Here is a 20294-nt window from a genome sequence, read left to right on the forward strand (position 1 = left end):
TTGTTGATAGAATATTTGTAAGTCTTCTTTCAAATGTAGTGGTTTTCATGTGGACGACAAATGAATTGAAGAAATGTTTTGGTTGCTGACTTCAGTTTAATGAGCTTAAACTTAATTTCAATCATCAAATTCAAAAGTTCAATCTTTGATTAAGGATTGCTATGCCATTGACTTGTATTAATGATTTTATTTGCTGAATAAATTGACAGTTTCTCAATGTTGAAATTATCAAATATATTGTGCTTTTTTGGACACATACTACAGGTACTCATAATGTGTCATAGCTATACTGCTTTCTTGAACTATTACGGATAATGTAAATATTAATGCATCCCTAATGAATTAATATCCATTTCTATTTTTGAATTGTTCCAGGAAATTTGGAGGATGAAGAAAAAGTATTGGAATGGTTGGTTCAACAAGTTGAAAGTGATGAAATTGAAGATGTTACAGATGAAATGCTAGACATGCTTATTTCTAAGATGTCTAACCTTGCTGTTCTTTTCTGTAAGTATCATTTTATATTTCTTACATTGTTTAAAAAAGTTCTTATTCATTTTCATTTCTATCTCATAATAATTAGGAATTGACATCACTTTTTGAATTGGCTTTTCTTTTACCTAAAGTTTGGCAGTTTTATTTTTCAGCCATGTATTTCACTAAAATTTGCATATTGCTTGTTGGGAGAGACATATCAGGACAACCTTTTTTCTCTTTCAGATGACAAAGACCAGAAGAAAAGTCAAAAAGTGCTCTTAGAACTGGAGAATATAGATGATGAATGTGACCAACAAGGCATTTCATTTGTAAAAATTGATAATGATGAGGAAGCAAAGGAGTATGGAATTGATAACCTGCCTACTCTTATATACTTTGAAAAGAGGATTCCTCATATATATGAAGGTATAATATGTATTATTTTCTTTGTGTTAGGCATACATGCATGGTACTTATACGCTCACAAATACTGATTAAGGTAAGGTACCATCAGATTCCATCATTCACGATACGCATATTTTAATATACACACCTATGCACACACACACACACCCACACACACACCTATGCACACACACACACACAGAAGCTGTTATCAAAAGATTGGTCATGGGAAGCAATCTGAGTAGGGATGGGATAATTAAAGAAGGTGGGAGATTTATTGGTAATTATTCATGCAGAGGGGAAGAGTGGTGGTGCATTCACCCATGTAGAAGACAGAACAGAAGTTACGAAAGAGGTGGTACATAGTATTTTTTGAAGTACAGTTAGCAAAGGAATGACTCTTGGGTTGGGATTTGGTAGTCAGGTAAGTGGCAGGTCGAAGAAGAGGCCAGCATTTGCTGCGTGGGTGGTTGCATTGTACGGGGTGGTCTTGTGGATTTGAAGATGTCCTACAAGTTTGATGGGCATTTAAATGAGATGGAGAGACAACGTGGAAATAAAAGTGATGTGGACTGATCATTTTGAAAAAGTGGGCATAGAATGAACATTCACAGTTATTTCTGAAGTATATTATAGATATTAATTGGTTTTGAATGATGGATGTTATGTAATTATTATATATTTGTTATTATTTTAATCATATTTCTGCCACAATTTAAAAATTTGTTTGATGATTTTGTTTGCTAATGCAGGAATTTATTGTATGAATTTTCACTGCCTCTTCCTTTAGGTGATTTAACTAAAGAAGAAGAGCTGTTAGATTGGCTTGTGCACCAGAAAAGACACAGTGAAATCCCTGAAGTCACTGACGAAATGGTTGACCGCCTCATTGAAAATACACCATATCTTGCTGTTTTATTTTGTAAGTAATTGTTCATTATTGGTAAAAGTGTAGTTGGAGCTATGTTAATTATCTACCTAACTGCTTTTTTCGCTAAAATATGTGATATTTTAAATTTTAACCTTTAAATTGAAGCTTGAGGGAGATTAAAATATTGTTATTTCTCATCAAATCTCATCTTATCAGAGATATATCTATATCTCATCAAGTTTAGGTATTGTTTGCAAACAATGAGAATTGAAATTTTATGATTGGCTGATTTCTGTTTAAATGTTGGATTTTAGATGACAAGGATGACAAGCAAGACATGAGGATTCTCAACGAGCTGGAAAATATTGATGATGATCTGGATAAAGAAGGCATTGTAATAGTACGAATGGACAATGATGCAGAAGCTAAAGAATATGGCATTGACCACCTGCCAACTTTGGTTTATTTTGAGGAAAAAATTCCAGCAATTTATGAGGGTAAATTTTTTTTCACCTTTCCTCACACATTTATCTGATATTGTATAATTGTTGCTTACTTACTTTTAACTATTTTTGGATATTATAGGAATAACTTTATCAAATACCCCTTTACAAATAACTTAATATTAGTGGAATGTTTTGGTTCCCAATAATAATCTTTAGAATTGTCCTTTATTCGAATTTGCAGGAGATCTGCTTAATGAAGATGAAGTTCTGCAGTGGCTTGTGGAACAAAAGAAATCAGCCACCATTGAAGAGGTTACAGATGAAATTTTAAAGGATCTTATTGAAGAGCATGAATATGTGGTTGTTTACTTTAGTAAGTTGTCTTTTCTCTAATTATGTGGAAGCATTAAGAAATTTCAGTTTGTAATTATTTAAGCAGTAGTATATACTGAGGGGGGTGGATCAGAAGTTATTTATGATCATAGTAATTTGCCGCAATTTGCGCCCATTAAGGTCTATTTCATCCTTTATGTTCACATATCAGAAAAAAACAATAAATGTGGAAATTATGTGGGAAAGTTGACAGTAAAGATAAGTGAGAAAGCATAGGAATTAATTATCCCATCAGGAATATTACCATTATGTGTTTCAAATTAAACTAATTCCAAAAAGCGTATTATCTCAATGTCCATTCATTCACTGTAGGATAATCTTAAAGCTAGAGGGCAGTGCATACTTCATTTTCCATGAGGAGTATAAAATAATTGTACAATAACTTGAACTCCATGGCCATGGAAAACATACTTAAATATTGTTACAGTGCAAACTGAATGATTGCTTACCATTGGCTAGGGAGGTTGTAGCTTTTAAATACTAATGATGTGGTTATTCAGTTGTGAATATGTTTTTGATTTTCAGTAAATGTTCAAATTCACAATATTTGCTTTATTTTTTCATTAGTTTTTGGGAACCATTCGTAATCAACCTTAAATAGATTGCCAATGATGAAAAAAATATAATGGAAAAAAATGAAGAAGTTGTAGGCATGATAGGGTACACATGGTTCTAGGTTGATGAAAGAAAAATGGATGCTGCACATATTGAGTGGCAATAGATTGATGAAGTATATAGTGAAGAAGAGAATGTTGGGTAAGCAAGACGAAGGAAAGAAAAAGAATAGGCACATTGGATGGAATGAAGAGTTATAAGATATGCAGAGTTGAAAAATAGAAAAAGATAGTGTAGGATCTTACAGCATTTAGTGTCATGATGGGTGGGGCTTAACTAAACTAAGCACTTTATTCTAAAATTGCTTAGACCTTGTTTCCAAGAAAAACCAACTTTGACAGGTAGATGCTGTTAATGATAATGAATAAGGATGATTTTCATCAGTAATGTGAAGAACTGTAAGGAAGGGTGTAAAAAACTGGAGAAGGTAGGGAATATTTTTGCCCAGAGTACTGGGAATTGTGCAGGCATTTTTATCCTCTCTTTCGTTAAAAAGATAATATGCCATTCATACAAGTAATGAACTATACTTGGTACCTATTAGATGATCAACTGGTAGCTAAAATCTATAATATAGCTCTCTATGGATTAATAATGAACAAATTATAACACTTTTCTACTAGATATTGATTTATTACACTGCCTGTTTCAATCATGTCCAAGTGATGGCCAAGATAATGTAGTATATCACCTTAAGGTGATGTAGTACCTTGAAACCAGTTATGTAATAAATCAGTATCTAGTGGAATAGTGATATTATTTGTCCATCATTATGTTTAAAATTTCCATCACCTTTAACTTCAATATGCCTGTTGGGGTGCTTCATACGATTCTGTTCTGTCATATATGAAGCTAATATTTGAATAAATATGCACAGAGTCACTTGCTTATCTACTTAAGTAAGGTTAAAGTTTGATTATGTTGATTAAATATGTAAAATTATTTGAGTTTCTATGTTCTAGTTTTTTGGATCATGTAAGTATGAAAATATTTGAGAAAATTATAATTTTCACGGTGTACATGGTCTTCAACCTCTTGTTAAGCACCTAAATCTTAGCTACAAGATACTATGACAATAACAATTCCTCAGAAAGTGTTCTGTTCTCATCTAAAGATCAATTGCTTTGAAGGGTAGATTGAATATATTTAATAATGAGAGAATATTTTTTCTTAGGTGGAAAATGTGAAGAAGGAGAAGATTGTGATAACACCTTGGATGAATTAGAGAACATTGATGATGAGCTTGATGAAACTGGGATAGTTTTTGTGACAACAGAGGATATGAGTCTCGCAAAGAAGCATGGTATCAAGAATTTCCCAGCTCTAGCATTTTTCAGAAATAAAGATTTGCTTATTTACAAAGGTAATTGATGATGTCTCTTTTAAATCCTATTCTAAGGCACAGTTCACATTATCCGTTGCCAAGTAGGCAAAAGGTACTACAGGGTGTGGCAACATAACTTCCTTTTTTTAAAAGGGTTTACCTTTATAAAAGAGGAAGTTATGTTGCTGCACCCTGTATAAACGATCATAAGTGAATCTGCAGGTAGGCCTGCTGTCCACATGCTGGCTGTCAAGATATAAGGCATACTAATTTCTTCAACAGAAGGTAGACTATATGAGTTTGTATCACCTCACTATGCTCTCTGTATGTTTTCCTGAAGTTAAAATACTTGAGGTATTTCAGTCTTAATATTTACATATTAGCATAAAATCTGTGCTTATACAATAAAATTATCATTGAAAGTTTATTATGATGGCCTTAATTTGGTATTATTACTTCTAAATTGCCAAAGTTGAATGGCTATTGTCATAAGTAGATTAATTTTTACTTTGATTAGCATTCAAATGAATTAACTCAAAGCATAATTTATTTAGGTTATCAAATATGCAATTACTTTGTTCTGTGTTTGGTTATCGAAACAAATCTTTGATTTGACTTCTTTTGTGGTGGTAAAGCATATATAAGTGGTGTGATAGCCCGGCAGGGAGAGTGCTCAAGTAGAGACAGTGTGATTTGAGATCAGTAGCTGATGGATGGTTCAGAATTGTAATGTATGTTGCCCCACTAACTCCCAACTAAAATCCTAGAGATAACTTTATCTGGATACCATAACTTTCTGGGAAGCCACAGGGGAAAAGGCAATGGCATCCCTACTCAGATGTATCAATTTTGCATACTATAGGGTTTATTATGAGGTGAAATCTGTCATCACCTGCTGAAACAACCTTCAGTTTGTTTGCAGGGTTAAATCATAGTGATGGGAAATAATTTTCTGCTATATGAATAGTATTCATTGTATCAGAGATTGATACAGAATGATGAGCAGTTGTTACCTGGAAAGTTCAAAATATAGAGCTGCTTTTTGTGAAATATTTGCTATTACTAGCAAGGAATTACTACTAGTTTCTTCTCTATTAATAGTGCCTCACTGTTACACTTGTGTCTCTTTTGTTACTGTATGCTTGTGTCATCAAGAATGTATGGTTTTGTGAAAATAGCTTAAAGCCTGTGCAGTGTGTCTATATAATTCAACTATTCTATTGTACAGGTGACATAGATGATGAAGATGAAGTATTGGCATGGATTACAGATCCAGAAACCTTAGAAATTCCAGGGAAAATTGAAGAAGTCAATATGAGAATGTTGGAAAAGGTTCTCCAAGACAATGAACATGTAGTTGTGTTTTTCTGTAAGTTATTTTTGTTTGAACTTGTTTTACTAATAAGTTTTTAACTTCGTTTTACCCACTCAATATTTAATTTGCAGATAAAGAAGGAGACAAAAAGAGTCAAAAAATTATCCAGGAGTTAGAAAATATTGATGATGAATGTGAGGAAAAAGAAATAGATTTTGTAAAGACATCTGATGAAGGGGTCGAAAAAGAATATGACCTAAAATCACTGCCATCGCTAGCATTCTACAGGAATAAATTCCGGCAAATTTACTCAGGTTAGTTTCTCTGCCACATTACATATGTATCTTCTAGCATTAAATAAAGTATCCTTTGATGTAGTCATGGCCGATTATAATACAATTTAACTATTATTATTTCATACTTTTGCTAAAAATTATCTTGATCTTCTATTTCTTTAGGTGACCTAATGGATGAAGATGCTATCTTGGATTGGGTTCTCAGCCTTCACACTTCAACACCTGATGTCATTGAAAGCGTTGACCGTAAAACTTTACAAACATTGATCAATGATGTGGAACATTTGGCTGTATTTTTTTGTAAGTAGTACAAATGATGCATGTGTATCAGTATCAAATGCTATCAGTTTTTATTCTTCTTTTTTGATAATGGAGTAGGATATTTCTCCAAATGGATGATGCATTTTCATGGCATATTACTTTCAGCATGAATAATTTCACTGTGATTTAGAGTAGCAGACTTTATTTCTGCAAAAAATGATTATCAGTGAAACAAATTTAAGAGAAATTTCAGTACATGCTTACGAGAGATATAGTTACTCTGCCTGAATAGAGCTTTGGTTAATCAGCTGCATAAAATGTTTGCTTTTCCAATAGCCCATGCAAATTATGAGGTTAATATGGGGATGGTCATTTTCTAAGCCTAAGAATTTTTCCCAACATCATACTAAAAGTGTTTAAACATTATGTAAATCTAACTGCTGCCTTTAAAATCTGTTTGATATTAGATAGTACTGTGATAGGTGGTCCATAAATGTCGATCCCATATGCATAGCTGAGGACAGATGGGTTAGAAATTTGAAAAATATTACTATAAGTCAGAAGTTCAGAAAATGTGGGAAAAAGAAACTAAACCTAGCATTGGCATTGGCTAATCCTTAATGTATAATATGTTGGTAAAATCTGCAGTTTCATGTCCCATTATGTAAGGTACTGGGTGATTGTGTGCTGGACTCAAGTAGGGAGTGGAAATACACTTAAAGAATATGCTAGTTTGGGACACTGCATACTAAACAGTAAACCAGTGAATGGGCCACCGCAACAACTGTATCATTATAGTGCATAACCTTATCTTGAAAATGCACACTGTCTGCAAATAACTGTACCATTTTTGTGCATATTTCTGTTTACTGCCTACTGCTCTGTTGAATTCAATTGTCAAAATATCTAAAACTTAGTTTTCTACATTCATCTTGCTCTCATTTCTTGCTGAGCCATCTTCCAGAAGTATTGAATCTTGATAAAATTCTTCAATATTGTTAAATCCATATATTTCCTGTCTTCATTTTATATAATGATATTCCCACTCACGTATTCAATGTTATTGCATTTTGCTTTTGTTTCTTGTAAGTGACCCTCACAAGCTTTTAGTCCTCATGTTGTCACTATTTTTGTTCCAGCAGCATTGAATTAAATAAATAATGCTATTAGCTTTGTATTCTTATTTATTAGAATACAACAACCAAAGTATTTCAATACCTAGAGATCACAAGCGGGAATGCTTTACTGGGATTGGAAGTTTATTGTTAGATAATTTTTCATGCATTATATGTAATTTTTTCATCAAAATTTTCCCAGAGGTTAGGGTGCATATTTTGCATGATAAAAAGTTTTTTTTCAACAGGTAATAATAGATATTTTATATAAAACATTATTCAGTTTATATCTATGTTTTACTGCAATTATAAATGTAGGGCACACAAAAAATAGACAATATAAAAATAAAGGTTATGGATGTTCTAATGTATCCACAGAGTGGAATAGTTCACTCTATAAAAAGTTTCAGAGCTTACATGTAAACATATTTGCATTTTTAGCTTCACAAGGAAGCTTGTTATGTAGAGTAAAACCATTATGTTGAGGTAAATAGACAAAATTTCTAGATTTGCTGGAGTTCAGAAGAGCTTCTTGTATTGTGACCACTGTGATTAATGGCATAATTTGAAATATTGAGTTTAACATGTACAACCATACTATACATATACTTTAAAGGGATAGATAAAATATGATTTTTTTAAAGAGACGGTGGTATAGAGCAAACAGAGAAGCATCACTCATGAGCCAGCCATAATATCTTATTTTGAATTTTAAATACTACTTTTAGCATTGGGTAAAGTACCCAGAAGAGAGTACTGATTACCAAAGAGTATAAAATGACATTTCAGTTCTGCTTAGCTATAAGTAATACCTATCATATTCTTCTAATAGGCTCCTACCACAGTCTCAGGATTTTGCATATTTATTTGCATGAAATATGTCTAAATTAAAATTATAAACCATGATGAGGCCTCATAGCTTATAAATATTGTTATGTGCTTCCTCAGGACAATAGCCTGGGATGGGTTTTGGCCTCTCTTAAAGTACCTGTCTATTCTTCTCTACTTTGCTGATTATCCCATTATCTTGCAACTGGCATGATCTTCAAGTCTTCTTCAAAATCTCATTTGCCTCTCTTCTCTTTCTTCCCTCAAGACTCGCATGCAGCAACTCTATTGAAATCCTTTCCTCACTCATCTGCTCCATATGACCTATCCAAGCCAGCCATTGATACTTTGCATATTTCTCTATATTTTTGCCTCTGAGAATCCTTTCTGCTTCTTTATAGTTCTTGTTCATTATCTTTTATACTATCTTACAAGGCCTTTAATTCACTTTGCATTCAAATACACGTAAAGCATTCTCATTGGCAGCTGACATAGTCCACACTTTTAATCAATATGTTATGACTGATCTAATAAGTGTCTTATAGATCTTCATTTTCAAATCCTTAGGGAGGAGGGTCAATGTCAAAACTTAATGCCCAAAGGCTATATTTTGAATCTGTTTTCAGCCTTTTGATGTTGGCAATTTCATATAATTTGTTTTTTCTTCTTTGTTTCTAAATCTCATAGTGGTACTCACTAACGAGTTCCTCAGCATATTTGTTTAGACACTTCTGTATTGTACTTGAGAGTACCTTGTATGGATAATACATTGTTGGGAGAATATTTTGTTTACCTTGTACCAATTTCACTTTCCCTCTGCAAACTTCCTATATGTACTGTGTCTTCCACCGTGCTTCTTTTTCTCCATTAGTTACCCATCTTAATTTATTATTTAACTCTTAGTACTTCCTTCTACCTAACTCTGTGTTTACATTCTTCCATTTCCTTCTCTCATCTTTCTCTCTAGTCATCTCATCCATAATGCATAGTTTCCTTGTCCTTTTCCTATTAACAGTTCCTATAGTTTCTTTTGTGGCTTTTGATACCCCTTTTTGGATATATTCCCATTTTTTGTTGATAGTTTTCAGCTCCTTCCCTCTCTCATAATTTTCTCTACAGCCTGCTGATACTTCTTCCTTGTCAATCCAGTTATGCTTTTACATACCATTTCATAACCCCTCCTTGCCTGCCATATCTTTGTGAATCAAACGCTAAACTTCATGACTACTAATTGTGATCAGAGTCAGCATCCAATCCTGGGAAACTGAACCAATTGATCACATTATTTCTATATCCGTGCCTAACCATAATATAATCTAACTGATTCCTTTCTGAGCAACCTGAGATTTTCCATGTGTATCTACACGTTTTGTGGTGCCTAAAAGATGCATTGGTGAGGATTAAGCCCTCCTGCAGAACTCAATTGCTTTCCCTCCGTGGTCATTCCTTGTACCTAAACTGTAATCCCCTCTTCATCACCTTCTCTTCCTTAGCCCACCGTCACATTCCAATCCCCTCTCACTATCAAATATTTCCCTCTAGGAACATCTGTGATTATGTCCTCTGACTGATGGTACACCCTATCAACCTCTTCCTCCCTATGATTACTTGGTGGTATATATACCTGAACAATGACCAAGTTCATTGGTTCTGCCTTTGCTTCTACCAATGAAATTTTATCCATTGCTTGCTCTATGTTAACTTGCTACTTCCTATCTTTTTATTCAATACTATGGCAACCCATTGCTACCTCTCATCCCCTCAACTGTAACTACTACTCTATAACTATCACTCCAGTAATCCTCGCTATCCTTTGATCTTGCCTCACATAGACCTAAAATATCAATGTTTCCTCTTTCCATTTCTCACTTTGTATTCTCTAATTTTCTGGTCCTCAACATTTTACTTACCTATTCTATCTAATTTGGTATCCTTCTTCTGTGTCTTCTGTGCTGCTGCTGTTGGTTTTGCTTTGCAAGACTTTCATGGGATGACAACCGCAGAAGTCTTGCCTTCCTCACTGCCAGGCACAACTCACAACTGACTGGGCCGAGTCCCATACTTGCAAAGACTAATTTTCACTATACTGTTCATGATAAAAAATCATGGGATTAATAGTTGTGGTTTCCTGTTGCCTCCCTCAATAGTGTTTTTGACATGACACCATCACTCAATGATGGCCCCACTGGGTCAGACACCTTTGCAGACATCTCACTGAGGAACAGATACTGTCCCTTTTGCCTGGCTCCAATCCTTCAACCCATGGGTGATTCTACCAGGATCAATAAGCCCCTGTATAGCCCCTTAAGTAGGGATCGGGGTTCTAGTGACGTATGGTGCCCTTTCTGGGATTCGAGCTTGAGCCCTCAGGGTGAGAACTCAGTAAATCAGCCACTGCACCATCCTGATTCCCCTGCAGATCATGTGCTCCTTTAAGGGTCACTTGAGTATACAAGTCTCCACACATGTCTGATGATTTCTCAGTGAATCCTGAATTAAAGCGATGATGGAAAATCACCTATATCAATTACGTGACTAGGAAAACTTATTTTCCAGATAATGAGGCTTGCGAATCATGCCAGGATATTTTGGAGGAATTGGAAACAATTGATGATGACACAGATAAACATGGAATCCAGTTTGTTAAGTCTACTGATGCTAAGCTGGCTGCTGAGATTGGAATATTTAGCTTTCCTGCTCTGGTGTACTATGAGACTGGTGTCCCAATCATGTATGATGGTAAGTGTTCACCTGCATTATTCATTCTCTTTCATATTTTACTTGCAATAAATGTTTACAAGTTGATTGAAGTTAATTGTCTACTTTAGATATTTATAAGCAATAATATGCTCCTCCCATTGTGTGGTACAAACTTATTTTATCATTTCAATTCCATTTTCAATGCAATCAAATTTCAATTTCAGTATCTAAAATAGCCTTTTTTCAAAGACTAGTACTTTTAGTCCTAAATTGAACATAGCTTGGACTTTATGCATTTGGATGGTATGCATTAGTACTTAATTTATTCTCTCAGGGTGGACAATTGTATGTGGAGAGTGAGTCCATTAAAAAACTGTTAACTTTTAGAACAATCTGTTGCAGAAAAATGAGAATTTTTGGGTTATTAATCAACAAACTCTCCCTGAATTTTGTAGTAAGATCTCTTTTTCATCTGTATTGCTATTTGTCAATCTCAGAGTGTCTTTCATGTTTTATTTCCACTATAATTGTCGTTAACCAATGTTATGGCATTGCCAATGGAGTAAATATGTCTATTTGGACCTTTGAGCCCTAGTTTGGGCAGTAAAATTCTACAAAGTAAAGAAAGGCTTAAACAGCTCTTAACAAAGAATTATATTTTTTATGCATTTGATAGACAGAAAGTACTCATTTGAGAAAATTGTTTGGAATTTTGAAAAAAGGAGTGAATTAAGGAAGTTAATGTTTTTAATAGTTTCTCTAAAGTATTACATTGGTGTGATTAGATATTGTCTGTATACTCACTTGTATTTCACATGCATTATAAGGTACTCTTCTCCAGTGTCATTCCAATCATTGAAGGTAATGTATTGTTTTCTTTCTATGATACATTTTACCCTACTAATGCACAGCAAATAGTATTAACTTTTGAATTTCAGATTGAATGCTGACATAAAATCAAATTAAAGAGTTAGAACGGTCATATTTAAGAGAGTTACTCAAGTGAATAATGGTGTAAATAATTCATGTTTAATAATTAATGCCACATTCCTTTTTTTAGGAAATCTAAAGAAGGAAGAAGATGTTCTGGATTGGATTGTAGATCAGAAAAGTAAGACATTTTACAGGCCTCAATGGTCTTTGATTTTGAAAGGCATTTCACTGACCTGTGTTCCCTTGCGACTTTCTCAAAAATATTCTATCAAAATGATATCCTTGCCAATCTTTCAGGATTTAATGGCTGGCAATCTTCTGAAGATGTTTAATTTGGTTTAATTTTTATTCTTGACAGTCATAGCCTTATTTATTTTCTAATGCTGGCATTTGCTTTTATTTGTGATAGTCATTATTACATTACCCTTTATTTATGTTAATAGGCAGTACAGTCATGGGCATATTTTCATGATGCATAGTATATTCTTTGAAAGGACGAATTTTTTTATTTGATAACTTCTAGTGTTACTTTATGTTTCATGGTCAAAATGGATTTCACTCATTTGGGCGCCACAAATAGTGAGCTTAATCAAGTCAAACAATCCAGGCTATAACATATGTCTTTATTTAACCCTTAATAACTTTAGGAAGGTGATTTTAAATTAGTACCTTTATGTAACATTGGCTTTATCTCTAGATAATACCTTTCTCTTTTATCCTGCTCAATTATGTATGTTGAACACCTTCCAACCTATGTGAAAAAAGAGGTGCAATTGACCCATGCATACTCTGTCCCAATGTGCTGTATTTCTATTTAATTGAGTAAGTTCTGGCCCATTTGTGTAGTTAATTTTGACATGACTCTATGTTTAGGATACCAAGTTATTTGAGCAGGATAAACTTGATTGTGGTAGAATCATGAATTATTGATAGGATCAATGATGTTCATTAATCTATATAAAAAGAAAATGATAATATCCCTGATAGGTTAAAGTTAATGAAAGCCCATGATTGTACAATATGTGTATTATGTATTATTTTATCCTCAGTAAATTTTGTGAAGAAAATCACTCCCTATGATTTGATTTTGTTAAGAAAATTTGTTGCAGCCATTCAAGGCGTATAGTTTATTCAGATAATATCTATGCTATCCAATTCACTCTTTATATAGAGATCACTCATTATTGCTGCCATTAAAATTGCTTAGAGACTGTTGACTTCAGTTTGTGAGTGTGCTGAATTAGATTGTTGCATTGTAATACCTAAAGCTTGTTTTTATTAATGAAGCTGTTTTTGATGTGAATTCATTTTTGTTGTGGTTAATATTTATGTGAAGTGATTGAATTCTCATGTGGAAAGTACATTTACAATGAACTAATGGGGCGAAATGAGTCACTCTTTTAGGTATCTAATGATGTTGAAGATGGCAATTTTCTGTTTTAATTTTCCTCAAATGTGAGCTGAATTCATCATAAGCATGAATTACAGGATATATGGAAATGGGGATTTTTAAAACGTCAACAATTGTTTAATATTCTTCTGGATTGTAGGCAATGTACCCAAATCTTAACTTAAGTTTCCATGAGATTACTAGTAAAATGTTGTAACTGATCTTGAAACACCAATATGCATGAGTAATGTAAAAACTCATTCACTATTTTACTATGGAGCTCCAAGTTTGAGGCATTTGGTTTTAGGGAATTACTTGTTTTTGAAATATTTTAAATTCAGTGATGACCAATACATATTTAAATTTAATATCATGCTATTCTATACATATTGTACTTCAAAGGAGACTGTCTGTTAAAATTAATGCCATTCAAAGGATTTCATGTTATTTTAAAATTAATGGAGTATAATCAAAGTACCAGGAATAACACATTAAAACCTTCTTTCAGTTTTGGTGTTGAGTGAAATGTGTGAAATTGATAATGAGGAACAATGAGAGGTATTTTACAGGAACCATTTTGTTATGACTTTTCTTGCTAGATTTTGATAATTTAGATTCTTTCCTAGTATAGGTATTAATTTGTTCCCAAAGGAAGAGTGAGAGTAATAGAATCTGTATATATTATATTGATTGTTAACTTATTTTTTACTACTACAGGTTAACAAATATTTTTGGTTTTCCTCACTCTGATTATATCAGTCATTTTCACATCAATGCAATCTTAATGCAATCGATTATTGTTTGCATGTTAGGTCTGATTTTCACTTTGTTCTTTGGCTTCAGCTCTTCTAATAATCAACCTAGCTCTTCTGTCGTTTTGTGTGCATGCTGTTTGTGTGTTACATAGTGGCTTGTTTTGATGTGATCAGGTTGATACAATTGTACTAAACCAAACAAAAAGATTAATAAAATGTTGTTTTAAGTATCATAATTTCCATCCTAGGTTAAATTGTCATATAATTTCCAATCCTTTATAGCATTACAAATACCTAACTATATCTTTCACTAGCATTCTTATTTCTGTATCAATTGCTGATTCCCATTTATCAGCAAATGCACAACATACTAAACTCAAAAGTACTGGAATTGGATAAACTCAAAAGTACTGGATCAGAAATATAATGAGAAGACTTAGGCGATTTCATAATATTGTTCCTAGCACAGTGAATAAAACATCTGAATATGCCAAAAGTTCGGAAATTCAGCATGATTATCAGAGATAAGTACAGTTAAAAATGCCACTATTTTTTATTGCCATTTATAACAACAAGGAGAGTAGAAAGCATTTTTTTAAATAACTTATTTTAATTATTTGGTTGTTTCCATAGTATTCATATTTGGAATATCCATAACTTTTGTTTATAATTTGTTTATCACTTTCGCATTTTGAATCTACATTTGAATAGGGACTTAAACCGATTGAAAAATGGGTTTTGATGAGGTATATCCATGAAAAATGTCTGTGGTTACCATTTTTCAGCCTAGAGTTTTTAATTTGAATGGCTAAAGAATAACTGTTGTACCCCTATTTTAGTACCAATCTTAAAAAAAAAATCTTAAATCAAAGCGATGAATTCATTGCATCCTCTAATCAATATATTGGAGAAATTCAAGTCCTAATGTGGTCATTTACAAGGTTTGGTCATCAAATCTAACAGCTTTTCCCAATGTAGGAAATGCACTAGCTTTTGGGGATGAATGCTCTACAGTGATTAGCATAATCTTATCTTTCATAATTGGCTCTCAGGGAGGCCTGAATATATTTTCAAATTTTCAAGAGAGGCATAATGAAGCAAATTTTAAAGAACCACTGGCCTTTAATAAATCAGAGCCTTGGTCTGGTTTCACCCAACTAGACTATAGTTTTCCATTCGGCTGTAATAATGGATTTCTACTTCGGTTCAAGTCTCTAATCCTATATTCAATGTTTTGTTTTTTGAGAATTTTATATTTAAAAGGACTAATATTGATCATTGGTTATGCAAACACTTCTGTACATAATTTCTGAAACTTTTTACTCTGATCTTGTTTGCATAATCAGTATTGCAATGAATTCAGTTTTTAATGCTATTTATGATGGATTGTCTTGTTCTTTCTACAAAACCAAGGTGTTATGAGACAGAAAGTTGTAATATCTTTCATACTTCATTGCAAGGCATGTTTCAATTATATATTGAATAAAACTAGGTGAATATCAACTGTGAGCTTATTATTATTTGAGGATATTCTTTTCCATAAAATAATCTAATAAAAACAAAAATTCAAAATAGGATAGTCTTTAAATTGATATTGTCCTTGGCTTATTTAAAGCATCATAGACTAGGATTTAGTGAGTCCAGAAAATTTCAAATAATATCATTACCATCACTTGCAATTCATCTACTTGCCATGATGCTTAAGTGAAGAGAAAACAAATAAGATCCTTTAATCTCTTTAACATTCATTAGATGACTGCCATTTTGGGCATGAAAATTCTGATTTTTAGAAAAGGAATTTTAAATTGAACTGCAAATTCTTGGAATTATAGTTAGTAAAGGCTCATATTTCGTATAATGATTGCATCACATGCTAATTTTTTCCAGATGACGATGACGACGACGATGACGATGATGATGATGATGATGATGATGATGATGATGAGGTCGGTAGTAGTCGTTGTGGGGAGCTAAAAGGAATGTTTTCAGGTAAAAATATTGAAACGTAGAGGGTTATCATTTTTCAATATGACACCCTGCAGTTTAGATACACAATTTTGTACCTTCACGGGGAAGGACATGTTCAATACAAAACTGTCTGCAATCATTTTTTAGCTAAGGCATTTTATAGATTATACTATCCATTTCTAGGCAGATGTAATTATTTGACATCGATTCTGCTCTATAATTTTGCGTTGATTTTATTTATTTTGTTTAGGAGGGGCTTATGAAAGGGAGAAATTTCACTATTTATTCTGGGTTCATTGGCAGAGATTATTTAAGCATTCGTGAGTATACAGCATCAATTAGGATTGAACATTGTGCTGGCATTTTATGTTTATAGACTAAGACATGCAACTGAGTTACACAGTGATAATGAGGCCAAAAAGACACCTTTTTAGTGATGTCAAGAGCTTTCAAATTTTTAGTGTTCAGGATTACAATTGTATTGTCCACCACAAAGCATCTCGTGAAACATTTAAAAAACATCTCTTAATTTATTCTGTTAATTGACAGAAGGTTTAATTTTACATTGTTTAACCCATGAAACCAGTTTCCTGTAATAGAACTACTTGATATATTTTATTTCAGTGTTTCATAATATCTATGTTTTATAATATCTACTGATAATACTACAAAGAAAAAGTAGTTCAAGACATTTTGTAGGCAACTTTGGTTATTTCATGACCTTTTGAATGAGCTAATCAAGAGGTGTCCAAATATATGTATTAAAAAATAGGTTTTAACAAATTTATGTTTACGTATGCATTGTATTAAGTTTATTAGGTGTTCATTAGCTATTCATCATACATGCTTCCTTTTATTACGTATATCAACATAAATGTAGGTAGGTACATTTCTAATTGATTCGTCTGGAGTCTACCTTGCTTTCATTATATTACCACATCTTTCAATTCATGTATTCTAATGCAGTAAAATTTGAAACATGCTGGAATAATGTTGCTCGGCTCATTCAACTAGAGTTAATTAAAACTCCATATAGTCTATTGTGAATATTCCATATTTTTTTACTGGCATCTCACACTTGCTCTAAGATCTTCTTAATCCATCATATTACTTGCTAGTGTATACTTGTTTCAGGTCTATTGTGAAAGCACCAACTGATTTTTATTGTAAGGTTTATTTAAATTGCTGCTGATCACTACTTCTGATTCTAATACACTATCAATTCAATGAACCGTATCAATGGGATTGCAATTTCCATGCATAGTAAACATTATTATGGACTGTGATTTTCCATCATCTAGTCTTGGGGGATCGAGATGGTGCGGTGGCTATTGTACTGGATTCCCACCCAGAGGGCCCGGGTTCAAATCCTGGCAGTGTTGAATATTTTTCAGTGGTATCTCGATCCCTACTTGAGGTGCTTTGTGGAGGGCACTTTGAGTGAGTATGCCATCCATTGGATGGGATGTTAAGCTGCGGACCCCTTGGTGCCTTTTGTAAAGAGTAGGCTAATGCCGACACTGGGTTTCTCTCCACCCTTCATCCTTTCCTGTCCATCCCTAATGGCGCAAATGACCTTATCTGTCAGTCACCTCCCTATTATCACCTAGTCTTACTTTTTATACAAACTTTTATTCATAAACTATATCATGGGTTTCTTCATATGGCTTTCTTTAATGATCATATGCAATTTATTTAAATTTTACCTGGTAACATCAAGCATATATATGATTTACAAAAGATTGGCTGCACTTTTATCTTGGCTGATTTCCTTTAGATTTTTAAAATTGCTAGAAATTTTTAATACACATATTTCAGAAAATTTCAGATGGTTCTGTCATGTATTTAACTGATGTTTTGGCTTAATTATTTTCCCAGGAAAGCATTTTAATGATACATACAGTCCATAAATTATTCCATATTACGTAGTTTGCCCAGTTGTAATTCTTTGCTATTAATCCTTTATGTCTACACTCAAGTCATGTTAAATTTATAGCTATGACTGGAAAACAAAGCTTGTGACGCTGTACAAGGGTCTTACTTCAAGTATTAAAAATTTCAGAACTTTGAATTTATTCTTTAATATTTTTGGATTGGTTTCCTTTGAAAATTATCCTTAGAATTCATACAATCATTAAAACTTGGATGCATATTCTTCCGTCGTGTTCTATAAAATACAATTCAGGACGAAAATGATAAGTAACACGTTTTTGAATAAAATATAGTTATTTATGCAGTAAATTCGATATTCTTGGATGATTTTAAAGGATTACTTCATACTTTGATATACCACATTAGGTGAGTTTTCTTTTCAAAGTCCTCTGCATGCTTTAAGATATTCAGTATCATCAAATGAGCTGGACTCAGTGAACAGGCAGCATATGAGTGCTTGGTGAGGATAACTGCCAATTCTTGAAAGGAAACTATGGTGATTCGGCACAATTCTTAAGTGAGAAAATTTCTAATGAAAGAATTAATATATCACATTACATTATTCTTATCAAAGGGAATCACTTATGATTTATTTAATGATGATCAACACTTGCCTTCTATGAACATTTTAAATATTTATGCTGGGGACATATGAATTTTTATTTACTGTAGCAATAGGAACAAACATGTTCCCAATTTGTATAAAAAAATCATTAAACTCTTTTAAATAACGGGAAGAAATTGTGTAAATTGTTAGCATGAATGTTTATAGTAGGAATACTCAAAAGAAGTATGGTTCTCATTAATTAATATTATAAACATTATTTTGCTAGCTGAAAAGCTTCAAAATATGTAGCTTTGGCTAAGGAATTATTGATTGAAGACGTAGGCTAATATGCGTTATGCATAAATTCAGCATTTTCTGTAAAATATGACTTTTCAAGTTTGTGACAAAAGCTTATTTAGGCAGCAAGTGCATGGGCCTAAAAACTGGTTGCATGGCCACTTTGGTGTAACAGTTGTCGTCTGCAGCAGTTTGTTTTTAAAAGGAAGAAAAGTGACGGCACTCCTACAGAGTTACTCACAATTTTTGTTGCTAATTCAGCCTTCTAGTTTTTGCTTATTAAGAAGTGTGAATATATCTGTTTAATGAATTCAAAGAAGACTAACCAAGATTTCAATTTATAAAGTGATATATTTTTCCATTAAAAACATTTATTCACTAGTCAGTTGATATGAAAATAATTTTCTCTGACTGCTATTTCATCTCTTTCACAATTTCACGAAATGTTTGAGAAATGCAATGCAGGCTGAATGATTTTAAGCAAATTGAAGACAAAAAAATTTTCATTTAGTCCTCCTTGAGGACACTGACAAATCTACTTAATTCTGCTGCAGGCGATGGCTGTTTCTACATGGGGCTTGGAAAAAATGCCAGACCGATGCCTTCTTTTGAGCCATATCGATGCTGTCCATCAAAGTTTAAAACGGACAGCAAGAGTGCCAAAGTGAACAAAGTCTCCCAAGAGAGCCTGAAGGGGGGTAAATCCAGCAGCAGCATTTCTGGGAAAGTCACGAAGCAGGACAAGTCTAATAAAGGGAAGAAAGGTTTTTTTGGTAGTGGTAAATATACCTGGTGGTGGTAGCTGGAGCACTGTGATGATCAGTGTTTGACATCTGTGATCATGAAACACAATGAATATGTCTTGGTTGTTTCATATTCATCCATTTCACCCTGTACATTTTGAGAATTCATAATCATCATTGCTGCCTCGTGATCTCAGAGTTGTGTGAAGTCTACACTGAGAATTCTGGTTGAAGTCTACTCTGAAAGTTTTGATCTATGGAAGCATGGTGTGATCATTAAGACATTTGATCGTTACTATAATTTTCATTCACATAAATGAAAGCAATGGCTGAAAGATATATCCGAGAACTCAGATACCATCAATCTTATTTGTTTGAATTTAATTTTGTACATAAAAGTTGAAGATCCTAATAAATTTGTTAAGTTTATCATTACTTTTTGAGTAATAGGGTACATATAAATTGATGTACTTAAATATATTTTTAATGTTAAAATTTTAAACTCATGATGGGGAATATAATTAGGCATGGCATTGCAATTAGTACATGAAGTTTTGTTTTGTAGGTATTTGATGAAATCCTTTAGCCTTTAAAATACCATTGGCTGTTTTTTCTATTATTAATGAAAAGTTTGTTTATCCCCAAAATATTACTCTAAATTTTTCTATGGAAAATAAGAAATA

General features: G+C 33.0%; 1 protein-coding gene across 3 annotated transcripts in view; it reads left to right on the forward strand.

Moving 5' to 3' along the window:
- Positions 1-20294, forward strand: part of hlk (hulk) — a 168089-nt gene that overhangs the window by 120430 nt on the left and 27365 nt on the right. For all 3 annotated transcript variants that reach the window (XM_071582877.1, XM_071582879.1, XM_071582878.1), the window contains 10 exons: positions 376-507; positions 721-903; positions 1673-1804; positions 2068-2250; positions 2441-2572; positions 4382-4570; positions 5760-5900; positions 5978-6160; positions 6305-6442; positions 10903-11085. In XM_071582877.1, coding sequence (XP_071438978.1) covers positions 376-507; positions 721-903; positions 1673-1804; positions 2068-2250; positions 2441-2572; positions 4382-4570; positions 5760-5900; positions 5978-6160; positions 6305-6442; positions 10903-11085 — 1596 coding nt within the window. The remainder of the gene's footprint in view (positions 1-375; positions 508-720; positions 904-1672; positions 1805-2067; positions 2251-2440; positions 2573-4381; positions 4571-5759; positions 5901-5977; positions 6161-6304; positions 6443-10902; positions 11086-20294) is intronic.

Source organism: Hetaerina americana, unplaced genomic scaffold (assembly GCF_022747635.1).
Source record: "Hetaerina americana unplaced genomic scaffold, ioHetAmer1.1.p SCAF_12, whole genome shotgun sequence".
Classification (NCBI taxonomy): Eukaryota; Metazoa; Arthropoda; class Insecta; order Odonata; family Calopterygidae; genus Hetaerina; species Hetaerina americana.